The sequence below is a fragment of the Thermobia domestica genome, chromosome 1, assembly GCF_964235325.1.
Source record: "Thermobia domestica chromosome 1, izTheDome1.hap1.1, whole genome shotgun sequence".
Classification (NCBI taxonomy): Eukaryota; Metazoa; Arthropoda; class Insecta; order Zygentoma; family Lepismatidae; genus Thermobia; species Thermobia domestica.
In genome coordinates this window covers 260700569-260723995 of record NC_137454.1, presented here as the reverse complement: position 1 = coordinate 260723995, position 23427 = coordinate 260700569, and the positions used below count along the sequence as shown (strand labels likewise).

At 30.0% G+C, this 23427-nt stretch overlaps 1 protein-coding gene and 1 long non-coding RNA gene across 3 annotated transcripts in view; one reads left to right on the top strand and one right to left on the bottom strand.

Annotated features, from left to right (window-relative positions):
• The window catches only part of Cad87A (cadherin 87A), an 890323-nt gene that overhangs the window by 828113 nt on the left and 38783 nt on the right, over nt 1-23427 (top strand). The window contains exons 15-26 of one of the 2 annotated variants that reach the window (XM_081726156.1): nt 1144-1267; nt 2302-2493; nt 5018-5086; nt 5835-5932; nt 8959-9114; nt 9952-10084; nt 13283-13498; nt 13772-13929; nt 15464-15578; nt 15896-16050; nt 18521-18707; nt 22084-22304. In XM_081726156.1, the coding sequence (XP_081582282.1) occupies nt 1144-1267; nt 2302-2493; nt 5018-5086; nt 5835-5932; nt 8959-9114; nt 9952-10084; nt 13283-13498; nt 13772-13929; nt 15464-15578; nt 15896-16050; nt 18521-18707; nt 22084-22304 (1824 nt within the window). The remainder of the gene's footprint in view (nt 1-1143; nt 1268-2301; nt 2494-5017; nt 5087-5834; nt 5933-8958; nt 9115-9951; nt 10085-13282; nt 13499-13771; nt 13930-15463; nt 15579-15895; nt 16051-18520; nt 18708-22083; nt 22305-23427) is intronic. The other variant, XM_081726161.1, reaches the window with a different exon arrangement.
• On the bottom strand, nt 9909-23424 carry LOC145660757 (uncharacterized). Its single transcript, XR_014126878.1, has 3 exons — nt 23174-23424; nt 16444-16579; nt 9909-12375 (listed from the first exon to the last, which is right to left on the bottom strand). It is a non-coding gene; the product is annotated as an uncharacterized LOC145660757 (long non-coding RNA).

Genomic DNA, 23427 nt, shown 5'->3' with positions numbered 1-23427 from the left:
TAAAGGTGGAGAAAGGATTGCCATCAACCATGCGCCCACTTCGTTACATATACCTATATCTATATATAAGTTAGGTATACCTATATACTTTACTTTGCCTTTTTCAAGTTTTTGATATCGTTAAGACGAAAACTTTACGTCCCTATTAATAGTGTACAGAAGAGAGTCCTCAGTGACAGGATCGCCGAACATTGATGAGGATTCTTACCGAGAACCATAAAGCGAGTGCGGCAAAAGTGACTGTGGAGCTCAATCAGTACCTGGAAGAGCCTATTGTGACAATTACAAGCCGACGCGAGTTGCATAACCTGAACATCCACAGTCGGGTTGCAATTCCCCAACCCCTGATCACAACCAACAACACTATAGCGCGGCGAAAATGATGCCGAAAGCATGCACAGTAGATCGATGGGCATTGGAAAGACGTCACTTGATCCAATGAGTCCTCTTTCATTTATTTCCAACAGCAGGCTGTGTTTATATATGCTGGATGTCCAAAAAAGCTTTTGCTCCGAACTGTCTCCTACAGTAAAACATAGCGGATACTCTGACCTGTAAGTCAAAATTTCTTTGTACTATGTGAACCCTATGGTTTTGATCACAGGAGCTATTACTGTCAGATTATGGCGTGAACAATTTAGGTGGCCACATGCATTTTATGGATTATGTTTCCGGCCAATTACGCAATTTTTCAAGATGGCTATACACCAATTTATACTGTTGGAACTGTTGAGTGCTGGTTTCACGAACATTGGGATGAATTACAATTGGTCTAGCTCACCTAATCTCTACATATAAATACTATAGAAACCCTTTGGTTAGTTCTGGAGCTTAGACTCTGGAGTAGATAATCCTCTTTCTTGATTGATGTAACTAAATATTGCACTGTATGAAGAACGGTACATTTCTCTGAAAACCATTCTTAACTTATATGCCTCCAATCATTTCACGAAGAATCACAACTGTTCTTCAGGCTAACGGTAGTTCCACGCCGTTTTTATGAGGTAAGTTACAGTTTCTTCAGGCGCTATCATAATTCTGATTGCGTATATTGTAACATATACTCTGTTTTATGTTGTAATATATTCTCTGTTTTATATTTAACATATTTAATGAGACATATATTTTATTTTACTTTTATAGGCAAGTGATGGAACATTTAGCAGTACAACAAGTGTTAAAATATCAGTTCGGGATGTTAATAATAATCATCCTATCTTTGAAAAGGAAAGTTACTTAGCATCTGTACAAGAAGATGCGTCAATTGGTAAGTTAAGTTTCTATTATACAGTTTAAGAGGATAAATTAAACTGTAATTTTAAGTTTTTACAGATCTCTAAATTCGTTTTAAAGATTTTAAAAGTTAAATGTGAATTTGATGATTTTATCATACACTTAGCACATAGATTTTTCATTATTATTATTATTAAAAATTAATTATTTAAGTGAAGTCAACTTGAAGTGAAATCTCATTATATTTGTATTTTTATTTACAGTAAGTTGTAAAGGGAAAATAAAAGAAACCAAGAGAACTTCGCATTTAGAAAGTTTAATCCATTTATCTTACGTTTCATTAGTTGCTGAGAGCATATGTTTTTCTGTTACTAAGAATAAACCGTAATACAATATGCAATCCCATGTCACTGTTATACATATCCAACATATCTACAATTGTGTCAAGAATTCAAAGTGTCTTCGTCAAAGGGAATTAATTATTTACAGTGAATATCTGTGTAACGAAGCCATAATTACTCATTTCTTGTACAAGAAATATCATTAATTTTAATTCTCATCTTTGAAGTCCAAGTCTTTAAGTTCCATTTTTCATATATTCTCTAGAATTACATCTATAAGAGGAAAAGAGCTGGCAATTTTATCCTTTTTCTAGTGGCTTAAGAGTCCCAATGAGCTACATAATGTAAATAAGATTAAACCTGTTTCGTATATATTACTTGAACAAGACATAATTACATATTACAATCTACAATGTGATCACTACTCAAATCAATAGTCTAGTGCCATTAGTTACTTAGTGTCTGTGAACTGCATTCCTAGTTTGTGTAGTCATTATGCACTTTTAATTTTTATTTGTTTATTTCCTTTACTAATATCGATACTCACGCTCCCTATTTTTGCATTTTCTCTTGTTATACTGGTAATATTCTCTGACATAATGACTTTCCTTTTTTTTTTCAATAAGTCATTTTTATTTTGATGTTTATTTACATTTGCAATTCAGATTTCTTATTAGTGTTGATTTCTCTATGTAAAAAGTACTAATACATTGTTATTTGTTTGTAGGAACTATTGTTGACCAAACTTCTGCTACAGACGCTGACAGTGGCGCCAATGCTCAAATTACATACAGAATTCAAAAAGGAGCGTTCGATGACTTTAGTATAGAAGAAGATACAGGCATTGTAAGAGTGGCAAGCAAATTAGATTATGATAGAAGAAAATCTTATAATATTGAAGTAATAGCCGTTGACGGAGGTAACTGTTTTATTATTATTACTTCAAATCAATATAAATATTACATATTTGGGAGTATTATTTAAAGCAGTGGTCACCATGTATGTGTACACCAACAATATGACTTCATCGTTAAATGGCTAACGTGCGCTTTCTGTGCGTATAACCCCGTGTTTGAACTCCAACCGGGTGTTAAACGTCAGATAAGAATCCGAGTACTGGTTCGAATATGATTTTAACCAAGGTCTGCTCTCATTTAGACTTGGTACTGAAAAGAAACGTTAAAGTTCAGCCAATCAGTCAATCAACTGAAGAACGTGAAACGGAATTAGCAGTGTTCTGTAGAAAATCCTTGTGATAAGATCCATAACTACTTTCTAAATCTGAAGAAAGTATGATTGCGTAGTCGCTGACATGCTATAATAGCTGTATATACTAATCTTCTCTTTACAGTATGAAATTCACTCAAAGTTCATTGTTTTACTTGTCAGTTTCACGTAGTTATTCAGTTTTGTAATAGGATACTGCGGAAAATTGCATAAGAAGGATGATTTATTTATTTATTCGGTTTCCAATGAGTAATTTATTTATCTATCAATTTCAAAAGCTTAGTATCTTTAACAGGAATAATAAGCTAATTAACAACTGAAGTTCCTATTTCACTAACTTCTTAGTTTTCACTTAAGAAAACCTTAATACATAAAAAATTGTTCTGTACACACAAGAGACTTAAATATGTTTGCATTCATAGTTTTGTACTATTTAGTGCTAAGACTATTATATTAATAACTATTAATAATAACAACAACAAATATTTAATACTTTTATATTTTGTTTTGGTTGGTGTAATATTAACAAAATTAAATATTTCTGCTAGTAATAGTATAACTAGATAACTTTTACTACATGTTCATTTAATATAAGTGAAGTGAAAAAAGAAAAATAGAAATCAGTGATAATTTTATGTATACGTACACCACCACGTCTTTGGTCATATAATCTACATGACAACGATATTTTGATTCTATTACAATAAAAGTAATTTATTATTACAAACAATATATATTATTTATCTGCATTATTTTCAATAATAGTAATTTACGCGATTTGTTTCAATATGCTAGGGATACTTTCCTTCGATGTTACATATATATTTACCAAACCAAATATGAAAGAATTAAAAGATTCATGGTGAAACAAACAGTGAACGAAGTTGAAACCAGATATTTCAGAAAAGATGAGTGTTGTAAAAGGATTCGATTTTGAAAATTTCGATATGTTTCTTAGTATCTATAACTAAATTTGAAATCCCTATGGATCATTGGAATAGAAACAAAAGCTTAAAATTTGATCCTTTTCTGGGACATGCCAATTTAGTCAGTTACTAATCCACTTCTTTAAGATAGGGACTCTCCTCTGGATCTTTTTGTTCATCTGATATTTGATGACATGTAATTACTTTGAAGTTCCGTTATTATGTATTTCTCTTCACTTACCTATGTTAATCTCTTTTTTCTGCATGAAATTACTTCTCTATCACACTATGTAATTATGAATATCTTAAATTTCAGATACCGCATATTCACATATACTTTTTATTATTGTTAAATGCACAGTGTATTCATTATACTATCTTGTATCTATACTTTTATTTTATCTGTAATAAATCATTGTTCGGCGACGTTATACATGTCATACAACTGAATTATTAATTCATTAAATTTTATTTGGTTTAACATTCTTTTCCAGAACCAAGGCTGTATAAGACATAGACATAAATTTAATATGCTGTTCATATTGTAAAGCAATCCAACCATGCCTCAAACCCGGCTGTAGCCCACTAAAGACAAAAATATCTGTGTAATTATGGAGGTTAATTAATTAAATATATAGGATGTGTTTTCACGTTCAAAATAATTCAATTTTCTCATGTATTTTTAGACTTTGTCCTTTGTCTAGGATTTAAGAAGATAAAAAGTTTTGATAGAAACGAAGATGATTCGTCCGTAGTTTTGATATTCTTTTTCTAATATCTCTTAAAATTCGATTGAGTATTACAATTAGTTTTGTATCACTTTCTTCATTTAAAATTGTTTCCTAGATATTCGGTTCACAATTTAAAGCATCTTGGTAGATAGTAGAAGAATATGTTCCTAGAGTGAAAGTAAAATTTTTAAAGTTTTTAAGATTATAAATTTGAAGATTAAAAGTTGTTGTTGCTGACTGCATATGTGTAATACTACGACCACTTGTCAATATTGATGCATATATACTATCCTTAGTACGTTATACATACATTACATATAACATATGAATTACATTAGATCAAAGAGAATCTTTCCGAGCTTGCATAAAGGGTTCGTTATTTTGAATTGTGACCATGCAGTATTATCACATAATTTTCTTGCAGAGGTAAGAGATTGTTCAAAGTAACATGAACCATCTTTTATTAATTGTAGTTTTTCCCCTTTTTGTGTATTGTTGATCTCTTTTATTTTAACTCGACGCACCATTATTTTCCTTTTTATTCCCGTCTCTGATGAAGAGGATGGGTCATCTAAGAAATCAATAGCTCCCAATTTTAATTGCCTTAGTCGACGTTGGAAGTTTGTATGTAAGTACCTAACGTGTAAAATCTGTTTCCACATTTTAATTAACTCGGAGCATGAAGTAATTATAGTGCATTCTTTGCTCTTGTTTCACTTATATTTGCTTGATATTCCAATCCAAAACCCAACGTAAAATGGTTCTTAAAAAAAAAAAGTTGTTTCCCGTGTTGAAAAATGTATACTTTCTGTTTGTATTATTTCTGCCTGAACCTCTGTATCTGAGTTTCCTTACAATATTTGATAATACTGCATGGGTTTATATTACTATTATTGTATCAACATATATATGTAGCTATTTTTGTTTGTTGAACATGTTGTAGGAATTGTTTGTGGAAAGTGTGTAGTTAATTCTGTATGAAGAATAGTGTGACGTTTTTTAATGAACGGTAGATAACTTATTCCTCCAGATTAGGTATATTTCAAAGCTTCTATTTATATGTATATTATTTTTTTATTTGGTACGAATATTAATTTTATCCGCCCTTACATTATTTTGTGGTATTGTGAAAAGTAATGTCAGTGTTTTCGATGTTGCATAAGAGCACGTTGCATTTGTAATTATATCATACCCTTGACTTAGACTAGTGCCTTCCTTGCTTATATTTAAAACTATTAAACTTGTAAAACTAAACTTATATTATTATACTAGATGTATTATAAAGCATACTTTAATTTTGGTGAGTATTATACTGTTACTTTAGACATAAGTGTTGCTTTGCTGTATTTAATCTAAAAAATTGAATGTATTTTCAGGTACTCCCATTCTTACTGGAACAACAACGCTAACTGTTAGCATTTTAAACAGCAACGATAAAGCTCCTTATTTTGTTCCATCTACTCAACGAGCTGAGGTAATGTTCTTTTTTTTTTTTTTTGGCAAAATAAAGAGATAATTATTAACTAATACATGCACGTATATTTATAGTAAATCTCAAAATGTTGTATGTATACTTCATACAGATCGTACTATAATTTTAACATTTAAAAGAATATCATAACTAGCTTTAAAATTTTAAGATGAGAGATAATCAAATACTTTTCCTGCACAGTAGTAAATCGATTTCAGTAAATGTAATTGTAATACAGTGAAGTTACAATTCGGTTCCTCAGCGATTAGACATTCTTTTAGACTCTACTTAGAAACTATTTACGATAATATTAAATGTAATGTGGGTATATTTTCACAAAACCAATGAAATGTATTATTTAAAAAAGTACATTTTTCAAATATTTCTTTCGTGCTCAGTTACCTTATTTCACGGCGATAATTAAGTATAGTAGTTGAAGTTACACTGTAATTTAACTTTCAAATTATATGCGAGAACACTTTATATGAATTTCATATGCTACAGAAGTTAAACTTACATGAATGTTCTTCATTCTTTATGTATTTATTTATTTACTTATACAGTGGAAAATATTCATCTATAGAACGATGAACATTTGTTACGAAAAGTGAATGTTTATTATTATTATTATTATTATTATTATTATTATTATTATTATTATTATTATTATTATTATTATTATTATTATTATTATTATTATATTTACTTTAAGTGGTGAAGTGAAAAAGTAAAACAATTACTTTTCAATCCACTCAAACATTTACATGGAACTCAATTGCAAATTTAGCAAGATATCTAAACAAGAAAGTAAAACAGAATGTATACAGGGTGAGCGGGAATTAACTCCGTATTGAAAACTGTTTATTGTTTTTAATAATTAACCAATTGTCATGAAATAAAAATCATTTTGTTCCTTACAATGCTAGAATTGTTATGTATTGCTAAAATTCCACATAAGAACCACCATTATCCACCAGTTTTCGTAAATGGTTGGGGATGTTTGCGACAGACTTCTTCAGATATCCCAGTGTTACGTTGGTTTTTTTTTCAACAACCACCCTCGGATCCTCTCCTGACCAATAATAACAATTGTCTAGTTTACCTCTTCCCCGCCCAACAAACGCACAGACACACATAAAACACGGCCTTATCTGACCACAGGATATTACCGGAAAGGTCGGACCAGTCTTCATACCAAGCAAGCATCATCTCTCCATACTCCAACTGATGATCACAACTTTCCGGCGATAATTCCTGGCAGTAATGTGGTTTCCATGGACGAAAATTGAACTCTTCCTCAAAACAGTTCGGATTGTGTATCAGATTAAATCACTTCCGCGAGATATTTGTCTTTATGATTTCTGAGAGCTCCAGGCGAATATTTCCTGAACCACTTGCACATTTTCTTCCATCCTTGATGTTGAGGAGCGACCGCGTCTTCTAATATCTACTACAGAATCTGTGTCTATTAGTTTCAAATGGTAATTCCTTGTATTTCTGTACTTGTACCACGGACTTCGCTCGGGACGCCAGCTGAGACCGTCCATGCAACGTTAGACCGTGGTCCGCCACTGATACTTAGAATAACTTAAGTGAGATATTATGTAATAAATTCTACCATAGTAAAAATTAAAGTACTTTTTGTTTCTTAATTGCTTAAGAATTTAAAAAGTTAAAAACAATTTTCCCACTCTGTGTATTAAGTAATACCAGAACATAGTGAAAACATAATCACTCAATTGAACGATTCTCAGCTTTTTTGTTCGTTTCTTTTTCTTTTTTTCTCTCTACTTCCCTCCTTCCCTATCTGATGAAGCAAAATAGCTAATATTATACATTTTTAGTGTTGTGATTATGTTTACTATTGTCGTGTAAGTTATTTTATTTTTATTCCTACGTTGGAATTCATTTGTTTCTATATATGTGGTGTTAAGTTTATTAAATATATATATATATATATATATATATATTGCAATTTTATCCTAATAATTGACTAATATTAAGTGTAGAAAAAGTACCGTGACAATGAAAAACAAAAAAATATCTAAAATAATGAACTGAAGAATATTATTTGATATATTAATTATGTAAAACGATGGAAAAATGAAAGAAAGATGATATTGATTTAAACATGTTGCAAATAAAAGATGAAGCTCCGAACGTGATATTGCTGGTTATGTAGGTCATCTTACTGGAGTAACAATTCTTTTCAATTTTCGTTTCAATATTGATAAAAATGGTATTTTTTGAACATATTCTGGAAGTTCGTTGCAAGTTCTTCTATCCCATCTAACCAAAGTATAAGCAGTACACACATTATTCTTTGTTGTTAATTGTTATGCATCGCATTAATATTTTTGAAGATTGACGAAGATCCGAAATGAAGGAATCGAGTAAAATAATTAAAAAGAAAGAGTTCTAACCGTATTTATTTATTTTATTATTTATCAATTAAATTAAAGAAATTGAATCAATACTCCTTTTGGATTATTTAAGGTTTTTATTGAGTTTATGTATGAAGCTTATTTGTGTTTACACTTAATGCAGTAAACAGTCCACTATTTGGAAGGAAGAAAAAGCAACAAAGTTAAGTGCTTGAAAGACAGAAAAAAGTTTTTTTTTTTTTTGCTTATTTCTTTTATAACTATCATTTTTATTCCAGATCTACACATAATGTCTAAAAGCATACCTTGCATAAGATGAAAATCAATTTATTCCTTTGAGGAAAATAGAGCGGGACTTTCAATTTCGTATCTATAATAGTTAAATATCTATTACTACCTAAACAGAGTTAATTTTTGTAGTGATACGTCAATCACATACAAAAAAAAATATTAAATTCCGGAGGTAATTAGGTTAGAATGCTCCTTTTCAGAAAATTAGTTTCTCTTGCGTTTTTGTTATAGGCTTATACTACAAGTGTATATAATATGAATGTGCATATATATTGATAATGTTAAAAATATCTGTGCATTCCTAGATATTAACTCAATGTCATATTTTATTATTATTTATTTCTTAACATTTAGGTATCGGAAGATGCGGCTCCAGGAGAAGTGTTTTATACACTTGAAGCAAAAGATCCAGATGTTAATTCATCTGATTCCCTAACTTTTGCCGTAATAGAACCCATCACTGCTATCGACAAGGATGGGAAACAGATTTCTGAAAATGACGTATTTAAGGTAAGGAGTTAAGCGTCCTTCTTTATCCTTATCCTTTGAAACTCCGAAGGCAAACAGATTTGAGCTCTAAACCTGGAATATCAATTTCATTTCTCAATAACTTTGATTGAAAGAAGAAATGCATTAAGAAGAAATTTTTCAACATTGATAATTTGCTCAAAAATATGCGCAATGTTTTTGCTCACATAGGGTAAATTCCTTTCTGAACTCATTTTTACTTTTCTAGAAATTGAAAAAAAAAACAAATCTTCATATATGTGTTTGTAAAGTGCTTTTAAATGTTAGTCCATAACGATTAAAATAGAAAAGTTAAGTTGAATAATATTCTCATTATTCATCAACCATTTCAATTATTTTTATATTCAAACGAATTTTCGATATTATTTTGTATTTAAAGTATATATCATATTACTGTCCATTGCACATGCGTTCAAACACATGCCTTAGAGATGATTTCATTAATCAGAGAAATATTCTATTTTCATACCGAGTTTTATTCTCATTTCTTATCTTTTGCTCACTATTATTATTATTATTATTATTATTATTATTATTATTATTATTATTATTATTATTATTATTATTATTATTATTATTATTATTATTATTATTATCCCTTTTACTTACTTTAAGTGGAATTTTCTACAATCATTTCGTTACCGCTTTTAATAAAATTCGATGCAAAATTTAAAAAGAAAATCAATTTATAGAAAAACTTATAACAATATTCCATTTCAATTTTCTTTTATTAACTGAAAGATTTTTCAGAATACTGAATTTCTAGTTTTGATTTCGTAAAATAGGATATGTGTATAACATCAGTGATATAAATTACAGACGTTCTTCAAAGTTGATGCGAACTCTGGAGAGGTGTCAGTTGCAAGAACACTCCAAAGAGAAGTTGCAGCTATTGTACGACTAACAGTTAAAGTGACAGACATTAGTGCTTCCACGCCACAAGAAGGAAAAGGTAATATTTATTCATAGTTTTTTTTTCTAATGTTAACAATGAAACTAAAATATTCCAGATTCATTAATATAGTTAGAACAATTTAGAAAATGTAATTTTAGGATATTTTCATTCATAATAATGCTTTATGCTTAATACTAATTGAAGAAGATGAACTGCTAAGGTAAAATGCATAACTATCGAAAACTTAATTTGCTGAATAAATGTGCTGAAACTGGAAGGAAACTTTATTGTTTTCACAAAATGTTTAAAAGATATCCTGCTATTGAATTAAGTCATTGATATACGGACATAATTAACAAGAATCTAATCTGCAAATAATAATAATAATGCTTTAATCAGTTCCTTCAGTGTTCGAAGTATTAAAGTTTAAAATAATTATTATGAATATGGTTATAGTTTATTGGAACATTTAAAATGTTATTTATATTTTTGTACTCTATGCCTGAAGCCTGGCTTTATTTCTTTTCAAGAAATGAGAAATAAATTTGGCTGGGGTTTTATTTCGCTTTTCCCTTTCTTTTCTTTAGATGCATAAGGCTGAGAAATCACAGCAAAATTAAAATCATATTGCAGAAATTGTAATAGAAGAAGAGAAAAAAATGAAAATGAAAATTAGAACTAAAATATAATAGGCTAAATGTTAGGATGCTAATTGGTTTTGCATCTACTGTACGATTGTCGTTTTTTCCTTTTTTTTCTCCTTTCTTCAGTATAATTTACAGACATGCTATCATAAAGGACACATAGCTTAGGAATAATATTCTATACTTAAAAAGTTTTGTTTAAACTTCTTTTGTGAAAGGTACTGTATTATATTTATTATGTTAACAATGATAATGTTCGAAATTGTACGATAATTGAAGACTCGCTGTAGAAAACAATGTAAGTGCCAAAATCAATAGTTACTGTAACAGTAGAGACAAAGATAGTAAGTTTTGCCTAAGTGTCACAAAATAGAAAATATTATTGCGTAGAAATACAACCCAGCATATAACAAAGTGAAGCTATGTATGAAAATCTAACCAAGGCATAAACGGATTAAAAAAAATAAAAAAAATAAAACAAGTGAAACAACTGCAAGGTGGCACTTACACTGTTTTCTACAGTGAGTCTTCAATTAGACACTAAATTTTAAATCTGTTTATTGACGAATTATTTACAGCAAGAATTAAAATAAATAAATGCTAAATTTAAGCTCAATTTTAATTTAACATTCCTTCAATTAACTATCTCCCTATATACTGATTATATTTAACGAACATTATGTATCACCACATAAACTAAAACAGATGACAGGCACAAATATCCTCGATGCTGACGTCCCCATTAAACCTCATTCAATCAATCAATCAATCAAATTAAAAGAATACCTGAGACACTTAAATAAGACAAACAAAGCTTAAAATGTAAGAATATTCATTGAATTCATATATAAAACGATTTTAATACTTTGCATAATCATTTTAGTAGTTTGAAATGATTATAACACCACGTACCAAACATAGAAGTTGATCTAATGAAATATAAGATCTTCAAATCTTAGTTTAGAGTACGATAAGGAAAAAAAATAAATAAATAAACTTAGCTTGTTGCAAACTTTTTGTAGATGTTGCTTAACATAACATGAACTACTTCTTCTTCTCTTCTCCTTCAAACTCTTCTACTTTAGATAAATTAAGGCAGGCTAATTAGTAGACAGCATCGTTTATAAAGTTATCTGAAGAACACTCAAACCATTCGAGCACTCAAACAATTCGAGCACATCTATTATTAGAAATATATGAACCTATTGATAAAACATCAGCAATGTACATTTTCTTGCTCAAAGTATGCCACCTTTGTTTAAATGTAACAGAGAGCTGCTTGCGTATTTTTTTGAAAGTAGCGAGTATACTTCAGGAGTATGCATACTACAAACTGAAAATAACTGTTGCAAAGAAATTTGAAACGAAAATTTTGTCTACTGTAACCATGGATGATTCCTGACTTTCATTATCTGTAGGCTATAAATACTAAACACAATTTGTCTACCTTAGAAAGTGCTGTGTGCTAATTTTTCAAAAGTAAATATAAGAACAGAAACAAAGGTAAATGGCTTATCAAAGAAAGAAAAAAGGAAAAAAAACTATAGTCTTCAATAATAGTTCTTATATTTAATTCTCTATGCACATCTGCATGTAGCTGACACTTGAAGTTCTTCCGCTTCATCGAAATAAATCCCTTGATTCTTTTTCCGGTGAGTTTCTTGTTGTACTGCTTTTGCTATCGCGTTGGTGATTGTTCTGGAACTAGAAAGGTATCAGAAGAATCGTCTTGGTTAAACATGTTCTTGTAAGTTAGCAAAAAAATTATAGAAATTATATTTTCATATTAAATTCATGAATACGTTTTGTGTCCTGCGTCTTACACTATGTATACACACGATGCTTCTTGTTAATATATTATTTATTAAATTCATCGCTGATTAATAAATAAAATTAGTATGAAATCAAATAAACGGTTTCACCAATCATTGGTAAGTTTTCTCACAGATTGGTATGCAAAAGCTATCACAACTGGAGTAGCAAGCAACTTGATCGGAAAATATTGGTAGTATTTCATATTTATGATTATTTATAGCACTCAGTCGTCAACTGAAACCAACACAAATAAATAATGCAGAGCCGAAATATTTCCCTTCACTCACTCAGGATTATTTGCAGTTTAATAGAAATAAAAAAATAGTTCAAGCGAGTAAGTGATTTCGTAGCGTAACTTACTTAAATTAAGGGAAGATATAAATCATTTTACAACCTTTTTTTTTTTCGGAATATGAAATTAAGCATAAATAATGAACGTCATCGAGAAAGTAATATTAGAAATCTAGCCAAATGAGAAGAACGTTGCAATTGTCAGAAAAAAGTAATTTAAAATTTCAATATATAATGAAAAGATTCAAGGATACAAAGTCGGATTTTACACATACTCTTTTGTAAGTGATCTACTATTGTAGATAAGTTGACTATTGTCCACTTGCCCTGTTTCATCAGATATATCTATTTCAGTATCCTAGATTCTGGTGTTCTTATCTAAATTTAAATCAGTAAAAATATTTAAAATATTATATGTTTTAAATTTAATATCCTATGTACTTTTCCACCGTATTTAATAAATTAATATTTAAAATTACTTTCATAATGTATTAATGCTTTTCAGGAACACTCGTTGTTACAATCATCGACGTTAATGATTTTCCACCAACGTTTGCTAAGCCATGGACGCCGGAAAATCCCCATTTCGTAACCGAGGTGTTAGAAGAACAGCCCGTGGGAACTATCATTGGTACATACGTAGCTTCAGATGAAGACTCTAATATTGCGTACTATGCTTTGGAGCCAGAAAGTGATTTCTTTGAAATTAATAACGCTACAGGTAATGGAATATCTCCGCAAAATGATGTTCTGTGTATTGAATCTAACATTTCTTGCATCTTTTCTATACAAAAAGCATAAACTACTATAGATTAGAACCAAGTTCATGAAAATTTCAACTGCAGATATTCGATACATTTACTCTTTGAACTCTAGAAAATATTTAAATGTTCAATATTAGAATTAGCGCAAGGGAATTTTGATTCAAGAGTATCTATTCGATGCTTAAAAATTACCCATTACAGTAGTATGTAAAATAACATTTTTTTTACAGGGGTTGTTCAAACGAAAAAACAAATCAATTATGAAGAATTGAAAACTTTGAACTTTACAGTTGTTGCGTATGATTCTGGTGTTCCACAGTTTTCAGCTTCCGCAAATGTAATGGTCAACGTTATTAACATAAATGATATGGATCCTGTTTTCTCTGAGGTAATGTATATCTGTAATTTATTTTGTATGTAAATTTATATTCATATAGTTTTAATAGTTCACGGATAAAGTTTAAATTACCGATTACAAAATCATGATTAGAATTCACATATAAAATAAATTAATAATCTTAATTCTAAAAAATGGAAATTTTAATATGTCAGATGATACATATAGCGAAAGTGCTTATGGTGTACCTTTTTTAGTGTGTATGATAATATTTTCATTATTTTTGGTAAGTAATTTATTTTCCTTGCCGTCTTTGGGATTCCTCTGCTCTAACCACATGTTATGCATGTACGAATGTTGTTTGCTATATCTATTTATGCGTTATGCGTATGCTAAGGTCAATCGATGTAAGTGAATAAAAACAAATGTTAATAAATTAACAACAGATAGAACAGCATTCCTTTTTAATCATTCATTTTATCTACTACCTATCATTAAGATTTAAATATGCCTTTATATTTATAATGTATAGTAGTTTCACAATGTTTCAAATTTGTCAAAGTCATGCATTATATTTTAATTTTATTAGTCTGACGTTGTAAGCTAGATACTTTTTAAAATGAGACATTAATGATTGGTTGTTAAAAAGAAAAAATAACCGAAGTAGCCAAAGAAAAAGCTAAAAATCAATTTCGTGTGCACCTTCCTACAATTCTTATGTGCGAAAAAGCTATTTACCTATTTCGATTTTGGAAAGCCACTATTAGTGAATACTGTTCCAGAAGTGTCTAATAATGGTTTCTTTAGTGTGGAGAGTGATTTTGAAAAATCTTATCTAGGACGAGTTTATTAAATCTTATTCTGGGGAGATCACAATTTTTATGAGTAACATAGGAAGTTTATATAGCATAACAAACAGCGTCCTTGCAGATATTAGTATAAAGTATTTAAATCTATATTAATCGAGAAAGAAAAATAGGAACATTGCACTTACGTTTGTTTTTATATATATTACTAGGTGACAAGGTATTACATAGTTTTGAACAAGGTGTTACATATTTCTTTTGTTTTGAAATACATATTTATCAAAATTTAGATTTATTGCTGTCGAATCTTTTTCTGATTTTTCTTGTTGATTCTTAGTGCGTTACTATGGTTTTGTTTAGGTATTTCTGGTTGATTCAGTCATTGTTACGAGTTTACATTGTCATTTCAATTATTTTGCTTTCCCATTTCTCATTTATCTGCAGATGATCTCGGATATATTTTCTATCGTAAAAATTATATGCTTTGTATTTTATGTAGTATTTGATCCGATGTGTTTGATTGGAAAATATTAAACAAGGGTTAGTGTGATATTAATGTAAATTGCGTTAACTGTAAAGTTATAAAAAATTCGATCGTATTATCAGATTAATGTAGAGTATATGATGTGTAACAACACTCAAATAAATTTGAATTTACAAATGGAAAACAATAAGATCATTGTACTACGTCGCAAATTTACAAATTCCTATATATAGAATTACGATAGCCATTTGTAATCTTATTCAGCATACCAATTATTGATTTCTAATATTTTCAGTCTGTCTATCACGCTGTTGTTGAAGAGAATTCTCCGGTTGGAACATCAGTTATAACTGTTAACGCAACAGATGGCGATGAAGGAGATTTTGGAATTGTAACTTATAATCTTTTAGGTAATGTATTGTATGTTCTTTACATCAAAGAAAAAAAAATGTAAAACAACGATTCAGTCTCTGAAAATTTAAGCTACCAAAGACCAATGTATAAGTTCACTTTAGTCGTAGAAGCAAGAATGACACTAGATGTCAAACCAAGCTGAGAATAAGAACCTTGAGTGTCTGTTCATTGTTCACTTTTTTAATAGATAGGAAATTTAACTGTTTTTCATATTATTATTATTATTATTATTATTATTATTATTATTATTATTATTATTATTATTATTATTATTGCAGCAATATACAATGTGATATTTTCTATGTTTGTATAGGTGAGCACAGCGCAGATTTTTCAATAACGAAATCCGGAGATGTAATTGTGCAAAACCCTGATATATTGGATAGAGAAGTAATGCCAGAAATTACCATACAAGTTACTGCCAGTGATAAAGCACCATCAGCAACTAGAAGAACTATCGCGGTACCTGTGAGTATATCAAAATATATTTTTTCTCGTAGTATCACGACATTGCCAGCAAATCCTGTCAGTATAAACAGTACTGAAATTAATGTTTATTTAATATGTACTAGCAGGGTAAGATCAAACGTATTAGTATAAGAAAAGTTCTAATTGTTGAAACAGGGATAATATTCAAAGCAGGGATCAGTTCAATAATTAAGCTAGGGGAAACTAGATGGGAATGAAGTGAACTGCCTCGCCGGTTAAATTTTATCGTTGAATACGTACATTTTCTGAAACAATATTCTTTCGATATCCTAATATTATTGTCGAAGTTGTGTTTAAAAGTCTTCTGTATGAATTTCTTGTAGATAACACAAAAATACAATAAACAATATTTATAAGCCACATTCTACTTACAAAACGACTTCGTAAGTGTTTCCAATAGTTTTCCAACTTGTAGAAATTTCATAGTTAAAGACATGATGTAGCTTTCAATATAAAGACATGACGTCATAGTCATTGTATGCAGATTTGTTGGTTATAACAATAGTATCTGTGAAGAAAAATGACAACGTAGAAAATTTTATATATATTTATATAACTTGATATAGAACTAAGTTCTCAGATTTTTTTTTTTTTTTTTTATTTTGTAGTATTTCGAAATCTCATTGGGACTCTTGCTAGAGGAAAATGTGTTCAGTGTAATTTCAAAAGAGAATAGGTTGTTTCTATTGTTAAAAAACAGCCCCAATGAAGATGCGATATATACCAGAAAATAGGTATTATTGAGAACTAATGTGGTTGTTTTATTCAAATACTGTATGACGAGTGTTCATTTTTATCCAGTGGCTTATGCAAAGGGGAAAGTTCCGGGGCTTTAATCCTTCCTCTCTCTTCAGCAAGAGATGCAAAAGTGAACATTTACTATAATGTATGTGTACAACACTTGAAATTATATGAACTTGAAAGATTGGAACTCGCCCCCCTCCCCCCTTGATAAATTATGAATGCCACTGCTTATATGAATTTAATTTAGTGATTGAAGATAACTATCTAAAATATTACTCTATTAATTTCTTATTTCATATTCTTTCAGCTTATATTTGTGTCAGTAATAAATTTACTTAACTACCTGGATATGTATTGAGGGGTTTCTTTTTTATACGAAGGACATATTTCTCCTATCTCTGATACCTGAGTTAGTTCCAATTACATTCAATAACATGTGAAGTTCCGGATTGTATAACTTTCTTGCTTTATCCGTTTCTTTTCGTCTAAGTTTGCATCAAATAATTCTCTTAAAACTTTGAAAACCTCAGTTTCTTTTCTCTGAGTCAGTGACCAAGATTTATATCCATACAGTACAGCTCCTCTGATTTATTTCTACTTTAGTTTTTCGATGTTAGTGGCGGTGTTCCACGGAGTAGTGTTATGTGTTTCTAGCCCTTAATGTGCATCGGATCTCCCCATTGAGTTAGTCTCTTTTTAATCCTATCCTTCTGCATGCCTTTTTTTCTTCCTTTGTATTATTATTAGTAGTTGTTCCACTCAAACCTTCGGCACACTGTACTATAGGTTGAAATAGTGCTTAATTAAACGATCTAATTGTTTATATTTAACAAAATTATTTATTTTATTTTATTTTATTTATTTATTATTTATGCAATTCTTCAAGGACTTCGTTATACAGACAAGTGATAGTGAAGGTAGCGTGACTGTGACATCTATTAGCGTGATTGTTTATTATTACGATTAGCGCCGTAATACATAGTCTGACTTTTCTTATTTAGAGTGACTGGAAAGGGAGAGTCTGTGGCCCCTAAGTCACGACGGTAGGTTCTAACGTTATGCCACTGCCTCCATCAAATTTTTCTCTGTTTATAGCTTTTACATATATTTTTGTTATTGGAACCTTTGCGGTATAGAGAGATTTTGATCCGTGTTACAATCTACCTGTCTATATGCATGACTCCTAAAGTCATTAGTGTGTGTCTTTGCTGCTTCGTTAACATGTGCTCAACTTGGTTTCTTGTACAACCGTCGATCGAAGTCTATGCTTGTGAACACTGCTATGGAAATGAAATGAAATGAAATTTTTAATTTAACGTCTCACGATTATGCCCTTTGGCTAAAGGAGACGGGTTATAAATGAAAGTGAATGACGCGCTTACCACTAGACCAGCAAGGAGGGCAACAGGGATATGGAAAGCCAAAAATGTTCCATGAACATAAGTAAAAACTGTTTATCAAGGGAAGGATAAACATGCACCCTCTCATTTTAATAATGTTAATAATTAGGTAACATATTAATAACAAATTTGATTTCATTATCTTACAAAAAATAAGCAATAATGTTTACATCAAAGTGGTTAATGTAAAATTATTTAAGTATCGTTAGAATAATAATATAATAATGCGTTGTATATTATGTACTTTGACCAAGTATACCTTTTGTAAAATTGTATTTATAAAATATTTATATCTTTGATTGCAGGTAAATATTCGGTTACTAGATGTGAATGACAACCCTCCACAATTCAATCAAAGAAATTACCGCGCCTCAATTGTTGAAAATATTCCTCTAAATCCTCCAGCTCCCATAATACAAGTTCATGCCTCTGATCCTGATGAAGGAGTCAATGCCTTAGTTAGATATGGAATTCTGTCAGGAAACGAAGGCAGTAAGTTTTGTAATATATATATATATAATATTGTTATGTTTTCATTTCTTTCAATATAATGGTGAAAGTTTGAATAAGTGTATCTCCTACATTTTATTTCAATGAATTTATCTTTTGCATTCTTTTTAAATTTAAACTTTTATTTTTATTTATTATTTACTTTTTACTTTTATTTTTGACTTTTTGAAACAAATGTAACAGTTCTAACTACATCTAAGTTTTATTCTAAACAAAACTTCCAAATTTTCTGAATTAATTATTATAATTATTGTATATTAAAAGGGATATCAAAGTTACATAGAAACTCAAACCAAAATAATGGTACGAGCCAATGTAGTAAACCTTCTCTCTTCTTTCTCAAAAATTGGAACATTAATTTTGTCATATTGTACAATTTATTGATGGATTCTTTTTATTTATTTTTATTTTATTTTATTTTATTATTATTTTTTGCATTTATGAAATGTGGAAAACATTGTTATAAATTTTTCCGTAAATTTTGCCTAAAGAAAATTCACTTCATTAGTAAAGAAAGAGTTTCTCTGCGTTCTCCGAAAGAATTGGTGTTAGTAAAGAAATATTTATTTGTGAAATATATACAAGATTCTTACGAATATTTACAAAGAAAAAATCGAACGAAACTTTACACTAGCAGTGAACTATCCGTTATAACATTTTGTGAGAAAATGAACGATGCCATATCGTAGGATTGTTAAAATATGAATAAAACCACCTAAATTGTTTATGAGAAAATAGCTAAAATAATTGATCGCACCAGTACATTATTATTCGTGGATTTCCCAGGACAAATAAGAGTTATGCACATTGAAGGATTGTTAAATATTTATTTATGAAATATGAACAAATTCCCCTTCAGACTCTTTTGAAGAAGTTGCCCGAAAACATTGATCCTCATGAAGATCTTTAAGGTAAATGACTAAGCTACATTATTGAGTTGTTAATGAAATATTTATTTAGGAAATCATCCAAGAAAAAAGTAATCTCTACCAGTAAACTACCTCTTCTCGGAGTTTCCAAGAAATGAGCTGTACATATTATACGAATTAGTAAAGAAATGTATATCAAAATCGCCTCTGCTGTTTGTCAACATCGTTCAAATATAACTCACTCGCTACAATAAAACCATCTCTTCTGGGATTTAAGTGATACAAGTCGTTTTCACTTCCATCAATAAAATACTATAAACTGTTCTTCTGGATTTTTTTGTATATATATATATATATATATATATATATATATATATATATATATAAACGACTGTGTTTGTGGAACATTTATTTAAGAAATATAATAAAGATCACTGGAGCATTTTTCGAAAAAAATCATCTGAAAAAAAGAAAGTTAGTGTACTATTTCCTCAGGGATCTTTCATAAAGAAAGAGTAGTGCCGTACTGCAGTGTTATTCATAAGATTATTATTTATGAAATAAGGGGAAAAAAAAAGAGTTGTTTTTGACAAAATCACAATATTCGATGATCACCGTCGAGTTAACTTCCCTTATTTTCGAACGCGAAAGGAAAATTCTGAAAATACTATGAAATATATCATAAAATCTTAAATATAAAATTTTCAGCCTTTCGCCAATACGGACTTTTTTTTTCTTTTAAAATAATTTTATTCATATAGGATAAGAATTGCGAGAGAGGCCTTTAGGAGGAAGAAAAGTCTGTTATGTGTAGGACCCTGAATGAAGAGTTGATAAAGAGACTCATAAAATGCTTCGTGTGGAGTATTGTGAAACATGGACATTACACAAAAATTATGAAAAACAACTGTAAGTTTTCGAAATGTAAACGTGGAAAAGAATCTGGAGAATAAGTTGGGTCGAGCGGAAAACGAATGAGAGGGTGTGAGAAATGATGGGGGAGAAAATAAAAGTTTTAGATATTATTGAGAAGAGGAAGAGAAGACGGTTAAGACATTGGCTAAGAAGAAACTGTACCATGATTGACGTGCTAGAGGATATGGTGGCAGGAAAGAGAGGAAGAGGGTGAAGGAAGATGGACGATATCAAAAAGAAAAATCGTACGTGAAGATAAAAAGATTAACGGAAGAGCGTGAAACATGAAAACATCTCAGTTATGCCAAATGACCGACTAATAATGGGAGAATACCTATGATGATTATGTATAGTTTATTTCTATTGCCGCTCAAAAGTAAAAACACAGAAAGTAACGGGGTTTATAGCTTCAAGTTAATCTTAAATGTTCCAAAATTAAATAACCTAAATTTCCACTTTCCTGGAAAACAAAAATTGCAGCACACTCAAATAAATTCAAGATGATGTATCACTTTCAAATATTAATCGTATAAAATTAATTTCATATAATGTAGTTACACCAAAGATCATTTTATATTTTATCTCTAACCATAAGTAGTAAATCATTTTCTTCATCTACCAATAAGATGTTAAATAAACCGATGAAGTGCAGGTGTTCTGTAATAGTTTATTTTTATTTTAAAGATACGAGATGCCTTTCTGTATTGCTACTATTTTTGTTCAGTGTGTCTAGATTGTTTACGAAGTTTCTTCAAAAAATATCGAACCTTTGGTTGGAAAAAATACATTTGTTGATTTGGAAATCCGAAATACTAATCTCATTCAAAGTAATCTCCTTTGTAATGTGCACACTTCTCCCAACGCTCTCGCCATTGTTCGAAATACTCCTGGAACGCAGTTTTTGGAATGGTAAGCAACCATCCTGTCACATTCCGTATAATTTCTCTTGACTCGAACCGGGTCCCTCTTAATGCTATTTTCAGCTTGGGAAATAACCAAAAGTCACACGGAGCCATATCGGGTGAGTAGGGAGCCTGACGATACTCAGGAATGTTGTGTTTTTCGATCAAAGTTTGAATCAAATTTTGTGGACACTCTCCTCATGCTCAAATTCTCGTTCAAAATTAAATGTACGGATCCGATTGAATGGTTTTCACTAATCATCGCCAAGCTTTGGCAAACTTTGATGCAATATCGCTTCTCAAGTAAAACTTTGATGCAATATCGCTTCAAAACTAAAATCCGACGACTGCTCATGACATGTCTTCACTCGCTGGCCGACTGCCAGCGATTGACGCTTCCCACGGACGGGAAAAGAATTTACGACTATACATGAGTGTCCCCTCTACATCTACACTGAAGAAATTCTCCCGCGCTTCATTGGTTAATGTGGAAAAAAATAAGGTTCGATACTTTTTGAACACACCTCGTAGTCAAGAAAATATAACTAATCAACCAGTTTTGTATTATTACTCCTAGATTAGTATATTTTTATTTTTATTGCGTACTTCGTTACCTAACACTATCACAAAGCCGAATGTACTAAATTATTTAATTCTTACTTGTAATTTCAGACGTCTTTAGAATCCATCCTGAAACTGGAATTTTGTACCCTTCATCGTCATTAGTTGGGAAACCGAGACAGTATAAATTGGTGGTAGAGGGGAGAGATGGAAATGGAACTGGTGAATTCTCAGATCATACGAGTGTAGATATTACAATACTAGATGTCAACCAAAATAAACCCACATTTATAATGCCTGCCTTGGCAAACGCAACAGTAGAAGTACCTGAGGTAATCATTTCTTCCTCGTATTAGTATTCTTAAAATATTTAGAGAATACCTTTTTAAAATAAAATAAAATTTTAATCTCACAGTGTTTTGAAGCAGAATAATTAAATTCAATAAATAAATAAATAAATAAACTTAGATCTTTTATGTTTTCTTAGGAGATACACAGAAATACATTTTGTTTGTCCAGAAATAAATTTTGTTAATTCATCTTATGTCTTCTTTTCTACAAAATCATTATAAAGAAAATAGCAAGAAGAAAATTTTTAAAATCTGTTCTCATAATTCCGTCATCCATAAATATGTAAAAATCTCCTCAATGCCAGATAGTAGAAGCACCGTCTGTGTCACAGATATGACATGGACCAATAAAAGAAATTTTCTTTGTTCATTTCTCAGAATAGTGGTACATTTTTGAAGAAATTTTATTACTGTTGTAAATTTATTTTTCAACTTAAAAAAAATAATAATTGATTGTAGATACTAATTTATTTATTGCAATTTTCTGCACTCAATAACCTACGTTTTTCAATATATATGTTTTTAAAATCAGAAAAGAAGAAAGATTGCATTAATCCAATTCGGAAGAAAGATTTTTTTTTCTTTCTTCTTAAGGTTAATTTGAAAATCATATCTTAAGGTAACTTAAAATAGAACTATCTTCACTTATTGCTCTATAATTACTTTTACACTAATACTGTCTGTGCGACATTACTTTGTGTGCTGAAATACTTCATGACTGCACACCACTACCTAAATATTCGTTGTTTATCTAGGTGATTTGTGGTATTATGAAACGAGATCATATTTGCGTTTATGAACCTTAGAGAGCAAACTGCTTATGTTAAGAATTCATTAACCCTAATACTTACTTAATTTATAGTTGACTTTCAACATATGTGGTAGCAGATTCTAAAAATACCTGGCATATAATAGCAGACTGAAATTCGTAACTTCGGAGAAGTAAATTCTGTCTGCAAGAAAGTGATGACTGCAAGAAAAGAAATAGAGGTAAAATTTCGTTAAAAGTACGTAATACTTGAAACTAAGTAATTACTTTATGTAATAAGAAATTGTCAAAACTCGTATAGAAAAATTAATGCACATAATCTCTTTTCTTTTTCTT